At 39.2% G+C, this 24745-nt stretch overlaps 1 protein-coding gene across 12 annotated transcripts in view; it reads right to left on the minus strand.

Annotated features, from left to right (window-relative positions):
* Positions 1 to 24745, minus strand: part of APTX (aprataxin) — a 51778-nt gene that overhangs the window by 17649 nt on the left and 9384 nt on the right. For 7 of the 12 annotated variants that reach the window (XM_011233523.3, XM_019806850.2, XM_034664010.1 and 4 more), the window contains 6 exons: positions 24645 to 24691; positions 24122 to 24424; positions 23427 to 23486; positions 22412 to 22638; positions 16950 to 17053; positions 14241 to 16203 (listed from right to left, as the gene is read on the minus strand). In XM_011233523.3, coding sequence (XP_011231825.2) covers positions 16049 to 16203; positions 16950 to 17053; positions 22412 to 22638; positions 23427 to 23486; positions 24122 to 24424; positions 24645 to 24691 — 896 coding nt within the window. In that variant the 3' untranslated portion in view covers positions 14241 to 16048. Of the gene's footprint in view, positions 1 to 14239; positions 16204 to 16949; positions 17054 to 22411; positions 22639 to 23426; positions 23487 to 24121; positions 24425 to 24644; positions 24692 to 24745 lie in introns of those variants that run through there. The other 5 variants (XR_004626489.1, XM_034664008.1, XM_034664013.1 and 2 more) reach the window with 4 other exon arrangements.

The raw sequence follows: 24745 nt of genomic DNA on the forward strand, positions 1-24745 counted from the left end.
ACTGATTTTTCCCCCTAACCTTGATTAGCTAATCTTTTTTTTTAAGATTTTATTTATTTATTTATTTATTTGAGAGAATGTACATGCATGCAGTGAAGCAGAGGGAGAGGGACAAGCAGACTCTGTGCTAAGCGTGGAGCCCAACACAGGGCTTGATCTCACGATTCTGAGATCGTGACCTGAGCAGAAATCAAGAGTTGGAGGCTTAACCGACTAAGCCACCCAGGTGCCCCTGATCAGTAATGTGAAAATAGGAGCAAAGAAAGCAAATGGGCATCAAACCAGGGTTGGGACATAGTACAGTGGGTTTGGCATAGAAGTAAAAGGGGTATTTGTGGGAGAATATTTTAGATGATCAAACATGAGGTTCATGGAGAAGAAAGCAAGCCTAAGATGGGGCTACTAAACTGGGAGGAAGTGGAAGGACGAAGGAATTGAAAATCTAGACAATGGTAAAAAAGAGTGAAACTGAAGACAGAGTGGAAATGAAGCTATGGAAAAGCTGGAGGCTGGAGTCAGATATCAGGATACTTGAGTTTTACTTGAATATTCTAAAATGAAGATGTTCTAGAAGAAGGCAAGTTTCAGAATATGACCATGCAAAAGACAGGAAAAGTGTAACACAGTGGTAAGGAGCATGGACTTTGAGTCAGGAAGAATTTCTGTTACTAGTTTTATTATATATCTTCATTTAGCTTTGTTTTCTTCAGCACACCTGTTCATTAGACTGTTGTGACGATTAAAAGAAATTTTAATTTCTTTGGACTGAAGAGCTTTGTTCAGTACCCCACATACTAAGCTCTCAATAACTGATAGCTTAAAAAAAAAAAAAGGAGAAAAAACACATACATGCCCTATTATTCTGTCTACCACTAATTAAGATGCACAACACAGGGGCACCTGGGTGGCTCAGTCGGCTAAGCGTCTGACTCATCGTTTCAACTCAGGTCATGATCTCAGAGTCCTGAGATCAAGCCTGGCATCCAGCTCTGCACTCAGCATGGAGTCTGCTTCAGATTTTTTCCCCCTCCCACTCCATCCCCCTCTGCTCCTCCCCACCCACCCACTTGCGCACTCACGCTCTCTCCCAAATAAATAAATAAATAAATAAATAAATAAATAAATAAAATCCTTAAAAAAAAAAAAAAGAAGAAGATGCACAACACATCATTGGGTGGAAAAACGTAATACCTGTAATACTGATGTTAATTTTGCCTATGGGCAGCAAGCTTTTCCAAATCCTACGCAAATGCCTAATGAGAAACAAGTGAAAAGCCTAATCCCGTTATACGCTCTTCCTTTCCCTTGATTGTAAACGTCTAAGGAAAAAAAAGAATGTCTAAGAAAATGAGTACACACAATAGTGACTGGTATTCCAGCAATTAACAATTAACTGTCAGCAATTACAGCAAAAATTCAACCCCATCAACTAAGCCAACATTTTGAAAAGAGGAAAGAAAATTTTTAAATGAAAGATATTTTTAATGAAAGATATTTTAAATGAAAGAAACTACTTCCAGATAACAAGTAAAAAATAATCATAAGTAAACAAACCAAAGAGCCAGTGTGCTTAGAGTTAGCAAAATTATTCTTGGTAAAGCTGGAAAGGACTTCAGAGTTGCCCAGTACAGTCAGCATGTTCACTGTCAGAAAGCTTTCCCTACTCCATATGCCCTTACCACTCCTCCCTCACTCTTTAAATTATCACCTGAAGTGTGGAAAATGTATACCTGTACAGCAAAAGTATTAAATAAACCAATTCAGCAGAAGCCCTTACAGTGCAGTTGGAGAACAGGTATAACCCAGGTCACGGGCTAAAGGAATGACTGCAGACTTGTTATGTCAGTTATGTTTGAGGGTATATGGTTTGTTCTGTGATAATACCAAAATCCATTTAACTCAAATGGCTTTAGACCACACAGCTATAGGGCAATACCTGGTGTTCTGTGCCTAGCACATAGTAGATACTCAACAAATATTAAAATCCATTTGTTTATTTATGTAGCCAACATTTATTGAGTCCCTAATATGTCCCAAACATTATTCTAGACATCAGAAATAGAGCAAACACATTTTTAAATGTATGTATTTTGGTGTTGTTTGCATTATGAAAGTAATATATGATTATTGCAAAAAGTAAAACAATGCAAAGACATACCAAAATTTTCTTTGTGGTCAAATATGGGATCAACTATTTTAAATGTTCCATGGGCATATGGGGAATAAAGTGTTTCTTCTCTATTCAAAGGAAGTAAGGTCTTTCTCCCTTTTTTCCCCAAGATTTTATTCATTTGTCAGAGAGAGAGAGGGAGAGAGCACAAGCAGGAAAAGTAGCCGGCAGAGGGAGAAGCAGGCTCCCCGCTGAGCAAGGAGCCCGATGCGGGACTCGATCCCAGGACCCCGTGATCACAACCCTCATGAGCCGAAGGCAGATACTTAACCAACTGAGCCACCCAGGTATCCCGTAAGGTCTTCCTCCTATATTCAAGAGTGCATGTGCACACATGGGTGTATGCACACATGCGCACAAAATTTACTTATTACGTTGTTCAATTCCTATATATCCTTACTTATTTTTTTTTAACTACTGGAGATGTCCAATTTTATTACACACATACTAAAATCTCTTACTATAATCATTTTATTAATCTCACTAGTCAATGAAAATTAAGATTAAAGAATCATACAACAATGAATTGAGATGCAAGAGCTAAAGTAATCCCCTTTGTTAAATACCACATGAATCAGAAAAACATTTAATGAATTATTAATAGAATGTCTATAGCTAAATACATTGTGGATTAAATGATAAGACTTTTTTCGTCATAAAAATCTTTTTTCTTTTGATGTCGAATTAAATACCTCAAACACAAGAACTACATATCAGATCATTTACCTCTTCTGTGAGTCATAATTATTCCTGTTGGCTCATTTTTAATGTTGGCTTTTGTATGGTTGAAAATAACTGTGCAATTAGGTAATTCTGTTAAAAGGACAAAAATTAGGTTTTTCTCTCAAGAAACAGAAGCCATATGAATTCAGTGATGAGAAACTAAAAAGCAATTCAGAAACAGTTTAAATATAATACAAAGTCCTCTTAGGCTAGCCCACAAACATGATTATGAGCAAAGAACCTGCCTGCATTGTTCACCTTTAAAGGTCCTTCACTTTTCTTTTGGACAACTCCTCTTCAGGTTTTAAATAAGGAGCAGATAATGTGCAAAATACAATTGTGTTATGTGTACAGAGTAGCCCCATCCAGAAAGCAATGAGCCACAGAAGGAGATGCCCTGCTGACCATCTTTGCCATTAGGCACATTGGTTTAAAGCCTCAGAGGTTTTGTGAGGATAGAACAGAGAGAAAACCTTCCCATAAGAAAGAACTCAGAGGGTGGATACTATGAAAATGACAAGTGTCTATAATTACACAAAATGTTCACTTTTCATATAGGCACAACAAATGAGTTCATCTGTACCTGGCCAAATGACAGGGAGTTTAATCTTGAAGTTGACCATAGCTCTAAACACTTGTGAAGTGAATTCACCTAAAATCTTCACTTACCAGATTATTGTCCCACTTTAAAACTTAATAGTTTATTAATTAACGTAGAAACTACTGCTGCGAGCTCTTATCTTTAGAAGAGGGACTAAGTTATTTTTCTTGAAATTCTTCTGCATTAAAAATAACTTGTTTTGTCAAGGACGTCTTATTTGGTCCTAGGGTATATTTGGCATCTACCAAAATGAATCTTTTCTTAAGACTGCTCATTGTTGTATAGTTCCTTATGTCAGCAAACAAGAGTCCCTATGAGTAGATTGAACCAATTCCACCATTAAGTTTCCTTTGAAAACAACTCTTAGCCATAATCATCATAGTTATTTAGTGACCATCTACCAAGTGCTCTACCCTCATTATATCATTTAATACTCTCAGTAACCCTGCAGGGTAGATGGTATTACCGCTGCTTTTATGAAGGGAACTAAAGAAAGAATAACATAACATGCCCCAGGCAACCGAGTTACTGCCTTCACCTCAGCCAGGCTTGGTCACTCTCAACTTGCCTGCTAACACACCTTGACTAAAATTCAAGGCTCAGGAATCAGTTTAAGGGAGATGTTATACGTGGATACAGGAGGTGGCACCTGGACGTGAGGGAAGAGCTCTGTCTTCTGATTATCCAGTCCCCCACCCCCACCTTAATCTGTGTCAGAACCATGCCGAGTTGTAGATTCCACGGCCAAAGTGAAACTAAAGCCAGCTACCCCATAGCCTTACTGCCAAAGCTGGTGACTGGTACAAATGGAACCTCAGTACAGTTTATTTAGTGCCTCTATACCCAGCAGACCATATTACCTAAGCCCCAGCAGAAATGGGGAAAAAATCTCATCTTGAAGGGACCAGTTTCTATTTCTCATGGCAAACCTAGCATGGGCATTCCTTTTGTCCCAAAGACCTCCCTCACTGCTCACCCACATGCCTTGGCAGCCTGACGCTCTCTATGCCCATCTCCCTTTCACAAATGAGTTGCCATCTTTTTCTCAAAAAGTAGATGCCACTCTGGTGTTCCTGACACCACCAGTAACCGAAAAACAAATTCTGCCATTATAGAACACTGTGCTCAGCAGGTCAGCCAGGATCCTGGAAATGCAAACTGGAGTTTCAAAAAGATGAAAAGATTCCTGGAGGATTTTGTGGTGTTTTGGAGAGCGCCTCTGGGCAGATCGCACACTATGACAAGTTCTTTCCAAATTGTGACAATTCATTCACACCTCCTACAAAGAACTGACTCTTCACACTTAACTATTCATGGTAGCTGCCCTTGTTCATTTTCCCCCAAATCTTGAAGAGAGTTTGGGATTATGATACCAAGACAAACGTTCCCATTCCATGATGCCTGTGAACTGACAAGCAGGCACGGACAGGAGGTAAGGGAACTCCACTGACGGTTACACTGGAATTGGAAACAGTTTGGCACATCCAGCCCAGGGAATGCATCCAATCCCTCCCACCCCACAGGTATCAGAGGAAGAAAAACAAATAGTTGGACAGGAAGTAGAAGTCTCACACTGTAGTCAAAATTGCATGGCCTTCTGCTAGCAGTTTGATGCTTTTCCCTCGAAATTCTTTTCTTTAATCAAAGATTCTCATTACAGGGAAGGAGAAATTGGGAGGGAAGGAAGAAAGAGAAACTTCATATAAAAAAACTACCCCATCAGGTAATGCTTCAAAATCCTTTAACTAGATATTCACATGAAAAAAATAATAAATGAATCTAGACACAGACTTCACATCTTTACATCTTTCACAAAAAAATTAATTCAAAGCAGATCACAGACCTAAACATAAAATACAGAACTATAAAACTCCTAGAAGACAACATGAGATAAACTCTAGGTGACCTTGGGTTTGGTGATGACTTTATAATACCAAAGGCATAATCCATGGGGAAAAAAAAGTTGCACTTCATTAAGACTAAAAATCCTTTAACTGGGGACAAATTTGTTGTACAAATAAAGTTGAAATGCAAATTCCTATCTTGAAAAGATAATGTTGAAGTTTAAAATCATACTAAATAGGGGAGCCTGGGTGGCTCAGTTGGTTAAGCATCTGACTCTTGGTCTCAGCTCAAGTCTGGATCTCAGGGCCATGAGTTCAAGCCCCACACTGGGTCCCATGCTGGGCATGGAGAATACTAAGAAAGAAGGAAANAGCTCAAGTCTGGATCTCAGGGCCATGAGTTCAAGCCCCACACTGGGTCCCATGCTGGGCATGGAGAATACTTAATAAATAAATAAATAAATAAATAAATAAATAAATAAATAAATAAATAAATAAAGAATGGTAAATAAATACATAAATAAATAAATAAAATCGTACTAAATATAAAAGACTAATGGGGGCACCTGTCTGGTTCAGTTTGTAGAGCATTATGACTCTTGATCTAGGCATCTTGAGTTCGAGCCCCATGCTGGGTGTACGGATTACTTACTTTAAAAGATTTAAAAAATCTTTTTAAAATTTTTTTAAATAAACAAATAAAATAAAAGACTAATGGCAGATCCTTGCCTGGGTCATATTGTTTCACGGTTGTGGTACAGGTAAGGAGAAAAGAGATGAGAACACCCTAACACAATTACTCATTCATAAGAAAATAGGAAGAAAAAAGTATTTGTGAAACATATAATGAACAAAACCTTATCCTAGGGATAACATGTCATTTCCACTTCACTGTCTTGAACATATGCCTTTTCTGAAAGACATAAGGAAACCTCATGGTTCAGGTGTTGAAATCAAATTAAATATTTCCTTGTTATCAAGAACCAAGGCCACCTCCATAAGTCTCTGGTCCAACCCAGCATTCAATTCACAGTCTTACATATTTTCGCTATTTTAAAAATTCAATTAAAAAAAAGAGATGTTTTAATATTAATGTATATGAACTCAGTATTTGACTCAAAAATTAGGAAAAAATAAAGAGAAAAGAAATAAGGCAAAAACATTATTTAAAAAATCACAAAAGTAAAAAATCCAAGAATTGCTCTTTCGAAAAATAACAATAAATTCAAGGAAACATTTAGCAAATGTAATCAAGAAAAGAAATACACAATGCAAAACATGAGAAATGAAATTAAGAATAGAATTCAAAATTTCAAAAAAGAAAAGTGAAGTATATAATCTTTGCTCACATCTATCAAAAACCATTAAGGAGATTCCAGTTCCTATCCAGAGAGAAAAACCCTTCTCCAAATTCCCCTTTTCTCTTCTGCAGTTTTCCAGACCACTCCAAAGCTCCCACTTCCCAAATGCCTCAAAGTCTTCTCCAAATGTTTATCTCATGTATCATTTTTCATATTTCTCCACCCCCCTCTACCATGTAGGGTTATCATGTGGAAGTCAGGTCACCTTTCCCATTACTTGAATTCTCTACCACAAAGAATATCCTGGGAACTGACCCAGCAAGCCAAACTCCTAACCATTCTTCCCCTGATTTGCAGGTCTCATTTGCTCCCCACTCTTCTCCTGATATTTTATATTAGAAGTCTGGGTTCCAGGCCACAAAGCTTTCACACATAAATCAATCTATAGAACTCACCCCCATCTCCATCCATCAAAAATGTTTCCTGCAGTCCAACCAACATCGAAAGAGTAGCCCTCAGGGGCGCCTGGGTAGCTCAGTTGGTTAAGTGTCTCCCTTCAGCTCAGGTCATGATCCCAGGGTCCTGGGACTGAGCCCTGTGTCGGGCTCCCTGCTCAGCGGGGAGCCTGCTTCTCCCTCTCCCACCCGCTTGTGTTCTCCATCTCACTCTCTCTCTAATAAATGAAAGAAAAAAAGAAAGAAAGAAAGAAAGAAAGAAAGAAAGAAAGAAAGAAAGAAAGAAAGAAAGAAAGAAAAAGGAAAGAAGGAAGGAAGGAAGGAAGGAAGGAAGGAAGGAAGGAAGGAAGGCAGGTTCAAGATTCAGGAGATTCATTCCAAGAACTCAAGGATGGTTCAATATTGGAATTTAATAGAACATGCCACATCAACATAACACTCAAGAGAAATTATGGGACCTAAGTGACTGCTGAAAGACATTTGCAAATACAATTAGGAAGTTGCTAGGACAACAATTTTGAACAAAATGTAGTGGATGTCTCCATGAAAAAGACACAGATTAAGGTTGGGGGCAACAGAGAAAATCTACTTTTCTAGATCTAGTAACAGCGAAATCAGATCCAAAATTTGAATTACCTTCATTTGTGTCACCCTTAGGCCCAACTGAACCTGTTATGGCTTGGAATTTGGCCTTGCAGGATGTCTTTCTGCCTCTAAAGGGCTGGAGAACTGATATGACTTGTTAAAATTATTAGCCATTTTTTGTTTTATCAGCTATTAATATAAGTAACTGAATACTGACTGCATTTCCTTGTGATCTATTACTTTAAAAAATAAAATCTGGGGTTTTTTCACATTCACAAATATATATTCACTGTAGCTAATTAGAAATCTACACAATATAACAAAATTTAAATTACTTACCTTCTCACCATCCAAAGTCAACCACTAATTAACATTTTAGTATATTTTCTCCAACATGAATTTGGGAATATAAACACACTTGGTGTTTAATAAGGACATAAGCTTGTCACTGGTGTTGTAACAATCATTTCTGTGTCCCAAACCCCTCAATGGGACATCAGAGGCTACTAGATTAAAAAGAGTTTTAACAGATTCTCAGGACAAGAGATTAAACATTTATCTTCCCAAAGCACCAAGGGCATTAGATGCCCTCCCATGGTAATAGACTGACTTTCTCTGTGTGGTTTGGAAAAAAAGCCCTACCAGATGGTTCAAAATAATCAGGGCCTATGGAATGCATGCCAGTTAAGAACCTCTGTCCTAGGAAATTCACGGATAATTGATTTGTTGAAAATGTTTGGAGAGAGGGTCCATAGCTTTCACCAAATTCTCTGAATCTGTGACTCCTTCAAAATGTCAGAAGTCCTGGCTTGTAAAATTGTTTCCAGCTGTAATATTCTGGCATATTTGAGGCTGGGGCATTTATTCTGCCTGCTTAGAAGCTGAAGTCTTAGAAGAGCTGGAGGATGGAAGTGAAGCTGGGTTCATATATCACAAGGAGGTTTTGAGGGAAGCTGACCCATGGAAAATGCACACATACCCCTTTGCCATCTCTTGTATCATTTGTCTTGCTTTCACAGTGCTTCCTCTAACATCGAACCATCAGAGACTTAATAACTATGTTAATATAAAAATAACACCACTTTTCAAGGGTATGCCCAGAAATGTCTGCTCCCAGTGCTACTCCCAGTTATACTTGTGATGAGAACAAGAGTTACTAATCTTGGGGTCAAATTAAGAAATGGGAGGAAATGAGCTATCATATTTTCAAGGCCTACCATGCATTTGACATACTTCAACACCCTCATCTGATAAATTTCAGACTCAGCTCTCAACCCTGGCTAACTTCAGAGCCAAACAGCCTCCCCTTAACAATCATGTACGTTTTGTATTCTTACCTATACCCTGGTTTTCTCTCAAACTTCTATCTTGATTAGGGCATCAGTTAAACACACATAAGCCTTATTTTAAAAAAAAAAAACATATTTTATTTTGAAGCATTGATTCTGAAACATAAAAGAATTGTGTGAAACTAAGTTTTGGATTAGAAAACAGATTAAGAATTTATTGTTCAAATGCTGCCATCTGGTGGCCAAAGGTAGTAACACAAAAAACAGACCTCTACTTGAAGATAGGGAAAACCCCAACAGCCCTAATCACCTGGTTTGCTAGCAAAGATTAAAATCTGGAATGTTATGTAGGAAAATATTATCTAGAACATTACATGAGAAAATATTAACATGTTTATGTTCCCCTAATTCTGATCCATATGAGATACTCTGTCCATAAACAATGGCAACAAGAGGTTTATTAAAATGTTTCTAAAAGCCAAAGATACAGCCTCACCAAACACACTTGACAGTTAAATTCAGCTGCAACCGAGAGTTGTTTTCTTTATGCTTTCAATGAAACACGAGATTTCATTCACTCAATAAAATTTTATTGGGATCCTATTATGTTCCAGGTACACTGAATTTCATTGAGTACTTGATGGAGAACCAAAAAACAGCAACTGTTTTAAAGAACTTCATGGTCTGGTGAAAAAAAATGGGTCCCCAGCCTATAAGGTTTGGCATCTGTACAGTACCTTGGCCTCAGCCTCAGAGGTGAGTGTAGGCTAAAAGCTCCTGCTTGCAGGGTGCGCCTTTTTCTCGTTCACATTATCAGGACCTACAGTCAGCTTCTCAGACAGATAATTCAGATAAGTATACCTAACAGGGTCTCTTCCCTAATGCCTGACTAGCCAGAGGGATCACTTTTAGTATTTGACCTATTTCCTACCCTCGCTCTGTCATGAACATTTTCTCTTTCCTGGGTTCTTGAGAGCAAAAATAAGTTTCTGTTCCCTAGTCACTTGACAATTCTCTAGGTATTTAGTAACCTAGAGAATAATTGTGATAGTGAAATTGCTGTCCATAGTGGATAAGAATCCAGCTGCTCAACTGGCTTTTCAGGCATCCTTCAAAGTCCTCTCCTCTGCCCTGGCCCTGACCTCCTATCTCCAGAATCCAGCCAAGGAAAGAGCAGCAAAGGCTAATGGTCTACTGGTGCACCACGACATGGAGATGCCCTAGGACCCTGGCAACTCCAACCAGCATTTTAAGAGTATATCCCATAGTTTCTGGGGAAATTTCTGCCAAAAGGCCCTTGGCCAGTAACTAATCATTAAATTTGGAAATATAATCCAATTTTTCTTCCAGTCAAGGCAAACAATACAGGTCAGTAGGGGGGCATTGGATTGTGTCAACTTCTCAACTTGTAGCTGCCATAAGTCCAGGACAGTCTGCCCCTTTTCAGTGTTAGATCCCATGGCAACAGCATGGGATGAGAGGAGCTCCCAGCATATGGGAATGATGTATGCAGTCCACAAGACTGGTAAACAACTATTGTTTTGCAAACTGCTCCTCCCTCTTACATGAAATTCTAGTGTGACTCTCCACTCCTCACCTCAAGATGGTCCTGTTACTTGAGATGGCCAGAGTATGCCATCCACCGAAGAGACACAGTGATTAGTCTAGAGATGATTATGTGACCTAAGCAAAGAAGTCAAGGTGCTTTCTGTGCTTTGGCAGAAATGTGGAGGGGTGAGGGGTAGAGAGGATTGAGCTCTCTCACTCTGAGGCCCAAAGCTGTTTGTGCTGCCCCCCTGGAGAGATGCAACACAGGAAAGCAGAACTAAGAGATGAAAAGGGAGCCTAATGGTATCATAATAAGCCCCTAGATTCAGCTATGCTCTTTGCCTCCCCCATGGACCCAGAATCAGCATAAAGTGGAGAAAATGAAGACTTCTTTAAAAATTTACTTTACAGGTTAATGAATGAGTGCAAAGAATTTCTTGCACTTTAGAAAGCTCATCTGACAATTTCAGTCTTAGGGGGAAAAAAGACCTTGAGGACAGAGCAATGGGAGCTAACCAGCTGAAGGCTGAGGACTCAAATCTTACAGGAACTTTAAATATAATTTAATCCAAGGCCCTGGTTTTAAATATGAGAAGCCAAGGCTCGAAGGGGAAAAGGGCTTGCTTGAGAGAATATTCACTGAGGCTTTACAGATCAGGTAAGGTTAGAGTTTGGCAGAGGAGACTAGGATTGAGTGCTGGACTACCCCAGTGCCTGGCCCCTTCATGTTCATGCTTGTTTAATCCTCAACTTGGGAGGTACATATTTTAGTTCCATTTGACAGATGATGAAATTGAGGCCAGAGAGGTTAAATGACTACCCTAGTGCCACACAGCTAATATGGAACAGAGCTGAGCCTCAAATATAAACCTAAGGTGATTTTATTTTCTACTCAACATTTACATGAAAAAAAAAATTATGAGGCAAGACAGAAGCAAGTGGGACTTAGGAGAGCAGCTTATTCTCAAATAAGATGTCAGTGTCTACAGTGCCTGGCTGGCTTAATCGGTAGAGAGTATGGGACTCTTTATCCTGGGGTTGTGAGTTTGAGTCCACGTTGGGGGCAGAGTTTACTTAAAAAAAAATTTTTTTTAAAGCTGCCAGTGTCTAAGAGGATCTGGGAAGAGTCAAGGAGAGGATTGTAATAAAGGCCAAGATCTGGTTTAAATTGCTAAATGAGCCCCTTAAATCTCCAAGTTCCCAGCTGCCTTCTAAAAATTGAGGAAGTTGAAATAAATGGTCTCAAAATAAATTTGTAAAATGGAACAGGCAAAAGGAGTTGAGTAGTGAATGGCCCAGAATCCTAGGGGTCTAAACTCCTAAACTCCTTTCCCACTGCTCCACGGCCTGGCTATTCCCTTCCCTGAGGTTTGGGTAGAGAGCAGCTGCTGACAAGGAACACTCAGGCCCTTGAATGTGTCTCTGATTTGATGCGTCATACAATGGCCTAAATAACGCTAATAATGCATCAGAGCACTAATCATTAGTAGACTCTAAAACCCAAGACCCATTCCTTGATGGTAGAGTTTGTTTACTAAAAATAAAAGAAAAGAAAAGAAAGAAAAGAGAAAAGAAAAGAAAAGAAAAAAGAAAAGAAAAGAAAAGAAAAGAAAAGAAAAGAAAAGAAAAGAAAAGACAAGACAAGACATAAAAAGTAGATTACTCCAGTTCAGAGAGTTAGACTCTCTGGAATTTGAGAGCCCTTTTCTCCAGCTCTGACTTAAGATCTGTTATGAACTATTTAAGGTCTACTCTTCACGCTCTCATACAAAACATTCACTTGCTCAGTTGCAGGTTCATCTTTGTCATCGTATCTACCTTCTCTTTAAGCAACAAAAGAACTCGATTATAAATGTGGCTTCTTGGCTCGAGTTGAAATAACCACCCATATTCGACCATTTTATTTTAATAAAACTGCTGCCTTGCCTGGCTATGATGGGGCTTAAGTAGAAGAGCATAGTCCCTAATGGACGAAATACAACTCGGAGTCACAAATGTGAGTTATATGCATCTGTCCTACTATTTCATGCCAGTATGCCCTGTATCTTAAGACTCCATCCAATTGCAACACAATAATAAATCTGGGATAAATAGGCAAAGAAAGATCATTTTTCCTAATGATAATGTAACAATTGCCCATTTGGGAGAGACAGAGTGCCATGGGGTCTATATACCTCAATATTTCATGTCCTTTTTCTGGCCCCTCGAAGTCATTATTCACATTTGCTCTTCCAAAAATTCTATTATTCAAGGTCAGAGTAGCCTGACTGAACAAAAAATGTAGAGGTGGTCACCTCATTCTTACAAATTTCCCTTCATTATATCTCACATATTACACTGTGATATAGTTTCTCCTTGGCTGCAGTTTCTTATCAAATATTCTCATTTTGATTTTAATATCGATATACTAAACTACATAGCATTGTTGATTAGGTGGGAAATTAAATTGAATGTTTTTGCAATATCTGTTTTTAAAAAGTTCACTGGACTCTTCATCTGAAGTTTAGTTAAATGTTCTGCAATTCTCAAGTACATGTGCTGAGGCCTTAATGAAATCTCTGCCTTAGTCAGAGATTACTATGGAGTCCAGCACAGTTTGTACTGTTAGCATACTGTACCCAAGAGATATTGCCACTCCCACTATCCTGGGATACATTCAGGATGTAAATGATCTATTTATGCAGATGACTGTTTTAGTAGTGTGGATTCACTGCCTTTTAGATAGCTCATGGTAAGTCTGTCAGCCAGGGTTCCTGAGCCCCTCAGACCTGCTGAGGATTTCTCTATTTCCCAAGATTCCTGCCTCCATGTGGTGGCTAAATGGGAGCCAGAAGCTAGAAGCCCCCAGGATGTGTATGTGCCAAAGGGTTGAGGGAGGAGCACTGAGATCAAAGGAGAGGATCCCAGGGACATCCTAGAGATGGGGTCTCTCCCTTCATCCTCTACAGTGATCCCAGACACCTCCTAAAATCCCAGATGCATAGTTATGACCTTTTTCTCCACAGCAAAGGTTAAGTTGGGGTCCACAGACCCCCAGGGGGTCTATGGAAGCACTTCAAGGGTATATAAGATGTATATATATATACACATTATTCTGGGGAGTGAACTTCCTGGCCTTCATATTTTTTAAATCTAATCTATGGAAGAATCTTCAGAGCTCTGTGGAAATCTTCAAGTTATAGTTACTGGGATAGAGAGAGGCAGTTAGGCCAATTCTGACACAGATCAGCGCTGAATCTCTGATATCCAGCCATACCCAGTGTATGTGCCTGACTACCAGATTCCAGGCTCCAGAAAACATCCCTGAACCTGCAATCCCAGTAGAAACAAAGCACTGGTCCCTATAGCCATTCTCCCTTATCTAATGCCCAACGTCTCCCTGGATCCTGAAATAAAACTGACCCTACAAAGGGAAGGAAGGCCTGTAACTAGTCCAGAAAGCCAACCAGAAAAACGTGTGTGTATCCTCACAAGGCAGAGTCTAATCTGGGAGCTTCAGAAATGCAAGGTGCTTGGAAGCCCAGAGTTCATTTATACCGTGGTTCTCAAACTTTAGTATGAATAACGGTCATTCTGAATGTTTTTGTTGTTGGTTTTTTGTGTTGTTTTTTTTTTTTTTTGACAGAGAGAAAGAGAGAGTACTCGAGCAAGGGGAGGGGCAGACGGAGAGGGAGAGAGAGACTCCCAAGCAGGTTCCATGATCAGTGTAGAGCCCAACGTGGGGATCGATCTCACGACCCTGAGATAATGACCCAAGAGAAAATCAAGAGTCAGGCACTTAACCAACTGAGCCACCCAGGCACCCACTGAACATTTGTTTTATAATACATATTCCTAGGCCCAAGGGATTATGATTCAGTAGTTCTGGGGTAGAGCCCAGGTATTTACAGGCTGCAAAATGAAACTAGCAATTCTGATCTCAGGCATCCACGGAGTATACCTTTAGAAAGTATCCTAGGGTTTCTAGGGGCTTTAAGGCATCAGATGTGGAAAAGGGCCTTTAAAGGAACTGACAGTCCTCAGAGAAATCATTGAAATGCCACGGAGAGCTTTTGGTCAGCACAGGCCAAAGGCCCCTGGGGGTCTATGGCTCCTACTGGTTAGTAATACATTTATATTCTTCAGCTAATAGGGAAAATGAGTTTGACGCACCAGAACCAAGATAAACTTTGAAGCCCAGCAACCTTTATAGATTATTAAATTTTTATGCTTTAAAGGGTCATAACAATGGTACCTACCCCATAGAATTACACACAGTGAGAAATAAATGAGATGATTTGAACAAAGTATTTAGCATAATGGCCAGACACACAGGAGTTGAGCAAGTGTTAGCTGCCGTAATCATTAATTATGCTAATTGTGACTATAACCATGCTCACCAAGAAACCACTGTAGCATCTTGTTTGTTTGTGAAAGACTGAGGTCAAATGTGGTCTCTATGGATTGAGGTTTTCTCCAGAGGGAAATTATTATTAAGTGTATTCTTTTTTTTTTTCCTTAACTCAAGAGCAAAAAGAGTCACATCCTCAAACAGATCACCAATGTAATCAAAAACATTTTAAATTTCCCTCTACTTTCAGTTCTGACATTATTCAAAAACCGACTTGCTCCAATAGTGCCATCCAAATTTGTTCTGAGTGAAAAATGAAGCTACGGGGTTCTGTGCAACTTTTCCATCAACAGCGACCTCTGCATGCATCAGAACTCAGTCTGTGACTGTTACCTGAACTCCCAACAGTTTCCAACTACCTGAGAGCTGCCCCAAACAAATAAACTTTATTTTCAGACGAAAGATTCATGCAGACCAGCAAGAAGACTTTACAGCTGAACCGTGATGAACATTTGGCCAAGTATTCCTCACCAGCCAGGAACCAGAAAACCCCATCTCTCCACCCCCTCATCTAGCCTGTTTGCTTAAAGCAAATAAGAACTGGTGAGACACATTTCCTAAGAAGGGAGCATGGGTGGTTTGGGGTAGAAAGGAATGAAAGGGCAGAAGCAACTAAGTTTCTCCATGAAGAAAGGAATGAGAATGAATATTACAGAATAGATTAAGATCAAAGAACAAGACCAATTAGTGCCTTCAGGATAAATATGAGACCTCTCTAGCTGCTCTGATGAAGGGCACCACATGCCTCTGGGGAGAGAGGATTAAATCTATGGACAGAAATATATAGCCCACCCTCTTCCATATCTTGCATTAGGTCAGTTTGAACATGGCTTTGCCCCCCATTAATCAGACCTGACATGGGTCCTGGAGACTGAGGGGTCAGGCCTGTCCCAGCCACCATCACCAAAGAACACATCCATGACAAACAAATTCCTAATTCCTAAACTACTTCAAGTCACCCCATATTGTAGCCACTCAGGAACAGAAGAGGCTCTGTTGTTTTGTTTTGTTTTGTTTAAAAAAAAAAAAAGCTGCATGTTTTAATTCAAGAAATAAAAGTTCACAGGCAATCCAGAACAGGTGCCAGGAATTTGCTCTAAACAATCAGCCACACCTGCTGCAAAAGTTCAGGCTCCGCAGAATCACTTTGGCCAGTGCCTCCTGAGATGCTCTTTCAGCTGAGGAATGGAAGGCAGCAGCTGCTGGCACTCATGACAACGGAGGGGCAGCTTCAGGAGCTCAGGCATGCCATCTCGGACACTCACTCTGCCAGTGTCCTGTACCATCTCTATCACAGCTGCAAGCAAAGAAAAAAGTTCAGAGCCCAGCTACTCTGGAAAGCCAATATAATACACCTCCCAGAAAAGCAAATCTGACTCCAAATAAAAATATGCTAGGTCCTAAAGCTAGTAAACTTGAGGTTAAACTCACTGTCGGGAAAATGGGCTTGATCAGATTCTAAATCTGAGCAACCTGTTTTTGAGATAATTACATTCCTTTGGGACACACTGTAAGTAATTCATGTTATTGTGTCAAAGGCTTAGCACAGTGCTTTACCACTGGTTAGCCCTTGGTCAGGGGTAGCTGCCACGATTAATGTCCCAGCATACTGAAGTTCCACAGTATACACACTGGGAAATGCTCCCTTCTACATACACACAGCCCTCCCCTGTTAATTAACCACTCATGACATGAGGCAACCCCCAAGCTCTTAACCAGTTGATGGCAGAAAAGACAACTGTTCAGAGTTTTCACATCCATAAACCCCAATAATTCTCAGGACAAGATTTAAGTCCCCTGTTATTACAATAAAACACCTGACATAACAGCTTTCTAGGTTCCCCCCCAAGAAGGCTGTTCAAAGCAAAGTGGCAATCCTAATCAATCCAAATAATCCGATTTCTTTTAATGAGTCTCTCTTTATAGGGACACAAAGTTGTACATGGGCTTTTAAGGCCAGGTAATTTTCTAAGGAAACAATTAAATCAAGTATAAGAATAGCTGAGAAAATGAAACAAATGTGAAAAAGAAAACTCTGTTTACCTTGTGATTCTAGGAAGTATTCTGTATTGAAAGAATTCCAATGTTTTTTGTTTTTAAGGCAAGGAGAATCAAAATCCTGGCTGATCACATGAAGGTGTACATGGCTAGTTGAGAGAGAATGAAACTGACCATTAAATCCATTAAAAACTATGGCTTAATCAAAATGACAAACTAACAGCATGGGCATATAAAATATTGCTAGTGTTTCCACTTAATCCAATTCATTCATTCACTTAAGAACATTTAATGCTCACTAATTACCTACTAGAGCCAAGCATTATTCTAGCACTGGGAATTTAGCAGTGAACAAAATGAGAAAGGCCTATGCCCTTATCGAAATTACATTCTAATAAGGAAAGACAAATTTTAAAAAGAAAACAAATAAATGGGGAAATCAATAGCAAATCAATAGCACTGCTAAGGAAAAACATAAACCAGGGAAATGGGACACAGAGTGCTTGGGGTTAGAAGTTACCTCTCTAGCTGGAGTGTTCAAGGAAGGCCACTTGCAGGCCGTGTTTTGAGCTGAGAAAGCTGTCAGGCAAGCAAAGATGTGGAGAAAGAATGTTTTGGGGAGTGGGGATGCCAAGTACAAAGACCCTAAGATAAGAAAGAACTTGGTGCAACTAAGGAAGAGAAAGGTGACAGATAATGGCTGGAATGGTTCAAGCTGAGGAACAAAGACTAGGTAGGAGTCATATCATAAAGAGTCTTGCAGGTTGACAAGAGGTTTGCAGTGTACTCTGCTTACATTGTCTCTGATTTGCACTTTTAAAAGATCACTCTGGCTGCCCTGCAGAGAAAGAACTATAAAGAGGGTGACAATGGATACAGAGACGAGTTAGGAAACTACTGCAGGAACAATCACGCCTTACACTGGAGCTGTAGTGTTTGGAATATATTTTGCAATGGAACCAATAGGACTTCCTAATGGATTGGATGTGGTTTGGGGGAGGTACCACTTACAGGGATGGGGAAGCATAAAGGAAAAGCAGGTTTGGGAGAAAAAACCAAGAATTCTCCTTTGGACTAAACTGTAGGATGCGTTTTTGTATAAATTTGACTCTCAGAATCATTAATATTTCCTATTCTCCCAATAAATAATCAAAACCAACCAATACATGCAGGAATCCAAAATGGCATATAGGCGGTAACAAATAAACCTAACAGTATTACAAATGAATAAGGGAACCACACTGAATGGGGGTCAGGAAGAAAATAACTAGTGAAATGAACTTTGGATAACAATAGTTTGGATACTGTAAAGAGGGAAAGAACTGTATAGAAATACTGTGAGTAAATGTCTTTCTCATAGGGTTATAGGTTAGCAATTCTGTAACTATTTTATGTGTATACTAAGACCAAACAGGGAAGTGAATTTATTATAGCTAATGAGAGCCAGATTTTTCACCGTTGGAGAAAGAAATTACAATAAAGAAAAGGGGGAGACAAGAATGAACCTTGCAGAATTGAACTGGAGCCAGAGATATCAGTATAAACGTGTGTTTTTCCATACACATACACAAGTAGATAAAGAAATAGGGAGGTGTCTGTATCTGTGTGGATTAAGATTCAGGCATGTACTTCCTGCCCCAATCCGCTGAAAGGACCTACGAGCAAAGACACCCTGGAATCAACCACTTCTCTCAATATAGAAACCTAGTATCCAAGTCTTGGTTTATAAATATCTTTCTCCAATAAAAGGAACTAAATAAAATAAAAGGTTCATTCGAGGCCTAGAACAAGAAAAATACAGGATGAGCCCGGAACATCTTGTTCCAGAAAATAAAGAAGTACTCAAAAAATGTTGGGGCCCTGTCAAATGATTAGGGACCCAACCTAAAGGAGCTTTCAAGGACTAAAGCTAGAACAATTCAAGCAACAAAATGAATAATGATAGACTAAATTAAAACCTATGGAACAAAATAAATATCCATGAGTCCAAACTGATAAATAACTGAATAAGTACATAAGGAGGGAGAAGGGACAACTCCTTCATACAGAAAAATTCTAATTAATAAATTAAAGAGAATGAGGGAAACATAAAATCACCATTAGGTAAACACCTTGCAATAACTCCTGCAGGCAAGACCTTCCAATAAATGCTGAAATCACTGGGCAAAAGTTTGGGGAGAAACAGGATACTAGCATAGTCCCTAACTATTCAAGACATTCATCAATTACAAAGGGAAAAATAGTAACTCTGAGGAGAGAAACATGGCAGACATCACCCTAACAAAGTGATCAAGGTTAATATGAGTAATAAGCCATCTCGATATCACATACTCCTTGATATGATGTACTCAGAAGGATGCAACATCACCTCTGTGGCATTCCAGGGGTAAAAAAAAAAAAAAAAAGCATAACTTCAATCTAATCATGAAAAAATATCAGATAAACCCAAAATGAGAGACATCCTATAAAACGAACCAGTAATCATCAAAAGTGTCAAAGTCATAAAAACTAGGAAAGAAGGAGTAAGTGTCACAAGTTAGGGGAAGCTAAGGAGAGACAACTAATAAATAAAACTAATAAATGCAGGATCCTGGATTAGATCCTGGAGCAGAAAAACATAATAAAAAAATAAAAAATAAAAACAGGTGACATTCAAATAAGGTCTAGAGTTTAATTAGTTGGTGATACTATGGAAGATCTTTGTTTTGCATTGCACTTTTTAAACATTTTCTAAATGGAAAATATATTACTTTTACAAGAAAAAAAACGTTACCTTTTCCTCTCCATAGTGTTTATTTAAAATTATAAAGAGTGATCATGAAAGGATATGTAAGTGGCAACTTACTGCTCATTTTGCTTCCCACCCACACTTGCCACAGCTCTTTTTAACATTCTTAGAACAATAGCATTATTACTATGTGAAAAGCACTCTATAGTCAAAGGGCTCTATTAGCCATGGGCTGTGCAGCACTGGAGAAATAGGATTATGATTATGGGTGAGTTTTACCCTAAATTTTTGAATAAGGTTTTAACAATAAAATACTATATACAGTTGATCCTTGAACTGACCCCCCACACTATCAAAAATCCAAAAGTGTAATTTTTGACTCCCCAAAAACTACTAATATCCTACTGTTGACCAGAAGCCTCATCAATAACATAAACAGTCCATTAACACATACTTTGTATGTTATATATATTATATACTGAAATCTTACAATAAAGTAAGATAGAGGAAAAAATTAAGTCACAATGAAAAGAAAATACATTTATAGTATTTTACTATATCAAAAAACATCTGCGTTTAGGTGGACCTGCACAATTCAAACCTATGTTGTTCAAGGATCAACTGCATTTTTTTAAAATGAGGTCCAACATACATTAACCCCATGACCTAGCAACTTTAGTTCTAGGAATTTACCGAGGAGCAAAAAAATGAAGTATGTGCATGATATACACAACATACGTGAATCTCAAAATCATAATGTTAAAAAAGGTCTGACAGAAGAAAAGTACACATTGTATGATTCCATTGATACAAAGTTCTAGAACAGGCAAAACTAACCTACGCAGAAAGAAATCAGAACAATGCTTGAGGGTTGAGGGGAAGATTAATTGAAAAGAAGCGCAGGGGAGGGGAATGCAAGTTGGTGCAGCCACTTTGGAAAACAGTATGGAGGTCTCTTAAAAAGTTAAAAATTGAGCTACCCTGGCAGCAGTTCTTTCTGCCCAAGGGTTCTGTCCCCGTGCTTTAATAAACCACCAATTTTGCACCAAAAAAAAAAAAAAAAATTGAGCTACCCTATGATCCAGCCATCGCACTACTGGGTATTTACCCCAAAGAATACAGACATAGTGAAGAGAAGGGCCATATGCACCCCCATGTTCATAGCAACATTGTCCACAATAGCTAAATCATGGAAGGAGCTGAGATGCCCTTCAACAGATGACTGGATTAAGAAGATGTGGTCCCTATATACAATGGAATATTACTCGGCCATCAAAAAGAAAGATTTCTCAACATTTGCTGCAACATGGACGGGACTGGGGGAGATAATGCTAAGCGAAATAAGTCAAGCAGAGAAAGACAATTATCATATGGTTTCACTCATTTATGGAACATAAGAAGTAGGAAGATCGGTAGGAGAAGAAAGGGAAGAAGAAAGGGGGGGTAAACAGAACGGGGAATGAACCATGACAGACAATAGACTCTGGGAAACAAACTGAGGGCTTCGGGGCGGTGGGGGGGAATGGGATAAGCTGGTGATGGGTATTAAGGAGGGCACGTATTGCATGGTGCACTGGCTGTTATATGCAAGTAATGAATCATGGAACATTACATCAAAAACTAGGGATGTACTGTATGGTGACATAACATAATAAAAAATTATTATAAAAAAAAAAGAAGCGCAGGGGAACTTTCTGGGATATGAAAGAAATGTTCTGTATTTTAATCAGAGTGATAGTTACATGGCATATATGTTTGTCAAAACTGACCAAACTATAAATCTTATGCATTTTGTTGTATATAAGTTATGCCTCAATTTAAAAGAAAGAGTATTGATGGGGAAAAAATGTGGCACAAAAATTTCATTTGGTTAAAGTGTCCCATCATATAAGTCATAATTACCTGAATAAAATGTGAAGAATGTTAGGCAGTTAAAAAAAAAATAACCAAAAGAAATTCTGACACATGCTACGACAGAGACGAACCTTGAAGACATTATCCTAAGTGAAATAAGCTAGTCACAAAAAGACAGATACTGAATGATTCCACTTATATGAAGCATCTAGAGTAGTCAAATTTATAGAAACAGAAAGTAGAATGGTAATTGCCAGGGACTGTAGAGGAGAATGGGATGTAGTTTGGGAAGGTTCTGGAGGCAAATGATGGTGATGGTTGCACAACAATGTAAATGTATTTAATGCCATTGAACTGTAGTACTTAAAAATGGTTAAAATGGTTAAATTTTGTTAGGTATATTTTACCACCAAAAAAACAAACAGAGGTTAAGATGGCGGAGGANAACAAATGTAAGATAAAAACTCCAAAATCCAATTAGTCTGCTTATTTGTTGCTTAGCTCTAAAGAACTGTGGAAATCTGCCTTGCTTGCATTCTTTAAAAAGACTCAGTTATTCCTTTCTGAATCTTTCTGGGTATGAGCCAAAGGCAAACAGGCTCTATATTTTTCTCTCATTTTATTTTAATCTTAGATCTACGGAGTTGTCACAATAAAATTCAGTGATGTTTGTCTCCTTCAAAGCAGTGGTCCTTAATCGTTCAGGGGTTTATAGATGCTTCTGAAAAATCTAATAAAAGTCACAGGCACAAAAAATAGAAAAATCACAGGCAAGTCAGGCAGAAGGGTGGAAGTTTCAGCCCACCTTCCTCAGAAACATCCCACCCTAGTCTCCTGGGCCTCGGGACTATCTGCACACCCAGGCTGAATCCATCTGTCCACCTAGACAGAACCAGAATGCACTAGCACTACACACAACACTTACCTCATGCTGGGAATGGCATGGTAGCCCAATCGGAAGCGGAGTTTGCTGGACCCAGCGAAATCTGCGATCATCTTTTCCCCTACAGTGTGCATGTGTTTGAGGAGCTCAAGGTGTTCTCTGGTCACAGCCTTCAGACTGGAAATGGAAGCCCATGGTAAGACCAGCCAGTGGTAACGAGCCTTGGGGTATTTATCCTTAATCACCACCACCTGGTCATCTTTGTAAACCTAGCAGAGGGGCATAAGAGAAGGAAACAGACATCTACCACACATTCACTAACTCAATTCCCAACACAATCTCATCTAAAAGGTTTCAGTATCCCAATTTTGTCAGATGAGAGCTGAGACTTGGGTGAGTGTCTTGCACAGTCACATAGTTAACAAAGTGGGAAGTCTAGGATTCTAAACCAGGTCTAGTTGACTCCAGAGTGTGTGTTTGCAATCACCACACTACAAAGAATACACAAAAAACGCACAGTACGAAATCGTTCCTAAGGATCTGATGTAACATCCCTGCAAGTATTAATTCAAATGCACCCTTCTCCACTCTAACGCAGTAGACTATGTGTCACAATCATGTGTTCCTAGAAGCCCTAACAGATCTGGCCCCTTGTCACCCAGGATGTAATTTAAGAAGAACTCAAAGACTCCTCCCAGGATTGATGCCTGATTATTTATCCCAGGGCAGCACAGTAACTACAGTCACAGTATATTACCTGACACTCCCTTGAAAGAAACCCCACTAAGGTTAACATAACTTCCCTTAATAGCACCCAGAAGTTTAGGAGGAACAAGGAAGAGGGGATATTCATTTGAAGAGCTTAGCTTCTCTCCAAAGAATTTCAGTTGCTAACTTACTGACAATGGGAAAAGATAGCTGTTCCCACAAAATAGACCAACAAAACGAACCTCATTCAGAAGGACTGATCTCCTTTGCCTTCATTTGTAGTTATGACCTCTGTGGAGTAGTCACTTAAAACATGAAGTGTATTTCAATGCCAAAATCTTATTCTGACCTGCATTTTGGGATCCTGCATAGAGATTTTCAAGCCTTGACTCCAGTGGCCCAATGATTCCTGAAACAAAAAGGGGCAATACAAATTGCAATGTTAATAGTTGTATTTGACATTAGTTACTATTGTACGTCAGCTAAGCCCAACCATACTGAGTAATGAGATTAGTTATTAAGAATTAAGCTATACCCCTTTTACTCAATCGTCTGCCTTTATAACCTAAACAGGCTCCATTTTCTTCCTATACAGGATTCAGAGCGCTGTGTCTATATGAAGGCTGGAGGTGCCGGAGTATCAACTGCATCTTCTTCGCCCTTTCCCACTCCATCTACAGCCTAACTACATTTCCACTTTGACATCAGGATGTGAATCACATGATCTACGAACAGTGTTCCAATGCTAACCTTCTACAGATAAACACATGACTGACCCATTTTAGCAGTTCAATGTCAAGTACACCGCCATTATCTCCCTACCTTCAAGTGGCTTGCCTCAGAAATTCAAGAGAAAAGTACATGAAGGGACATTCACCCAAGTGATTGATGACACAAACAAGTGACTCTTTCATCATAGTTAATAAGCCTTGTCATGGTTAATAACCCCTTAAGCGTATCTGGGCTTTACAGTGTACAAAACAATCAAGCAGTCATTATATCTCATTTAATCTCCACATTATCTATCAAGCACACCACCCTCACCTTTCTGGTAGATGCATCTTTCCCCTTCTTTGAGGGCACAGAGAATTGGCTAGGGTCACTCCTAGGTTCCAGTCCTATACAGGACTCAGCTTCCTGGGCAGCATCCCTTTCTATAGAATCACTGTTGCCTGACCTCTTTCTCTTCCTGTGTGTTTCCAGGCCAGGGCTCTCTGCCTCTTCCTCAAACTCTACAATATATGGATAAAGTTCATTCACCATGTGGAGAACCTGGCCAGGCTGCAGCTTCGCCTCTTGGTCCTTCCCAATTATGACTGAGTCAATGCTGGTGGGATTGACCCCTACCTATAGAAAAATCAGAAAATAATTACAATGATAGCAACACTACCATTAGCAGCATAGCCACTGCTATGTTAGCCTCTGACTGCATGCCAGGCACCATGCTTAATGCTCACTTCCACATATGACAGAGAAGCTTCTATTAGCTGGCACAAACACTCTAAAATCAATAGCATAAGAAAATCATCAAGCACAAAATGGAAATCCAAATTACAAACACACATACCTGCTTCACCTTGACATATCCTTTGTTACACTCTGCTTTCAACTGTACTGAAAGAGATTTTAAAAAGTTAACCTAAATGCCACAAAGAACCAAGCCCTTGC

The sequence above is a fragment of the Ailuropoda melanoleuca genome, chromosome 7 (assembly GCF_002007445.2).
Source record: "Ailuropoda melanoleuca isolate Jingjing chromosome 7, ASM200744v2, whole genome shotgun sequence".
NCBI classification, from domain to species: Eukaryota; Metazoa; Chordata; class Mammalia; order Carnivora; family Ursidae; genus Ailuropoda; species Ailuropoda melanoleuca.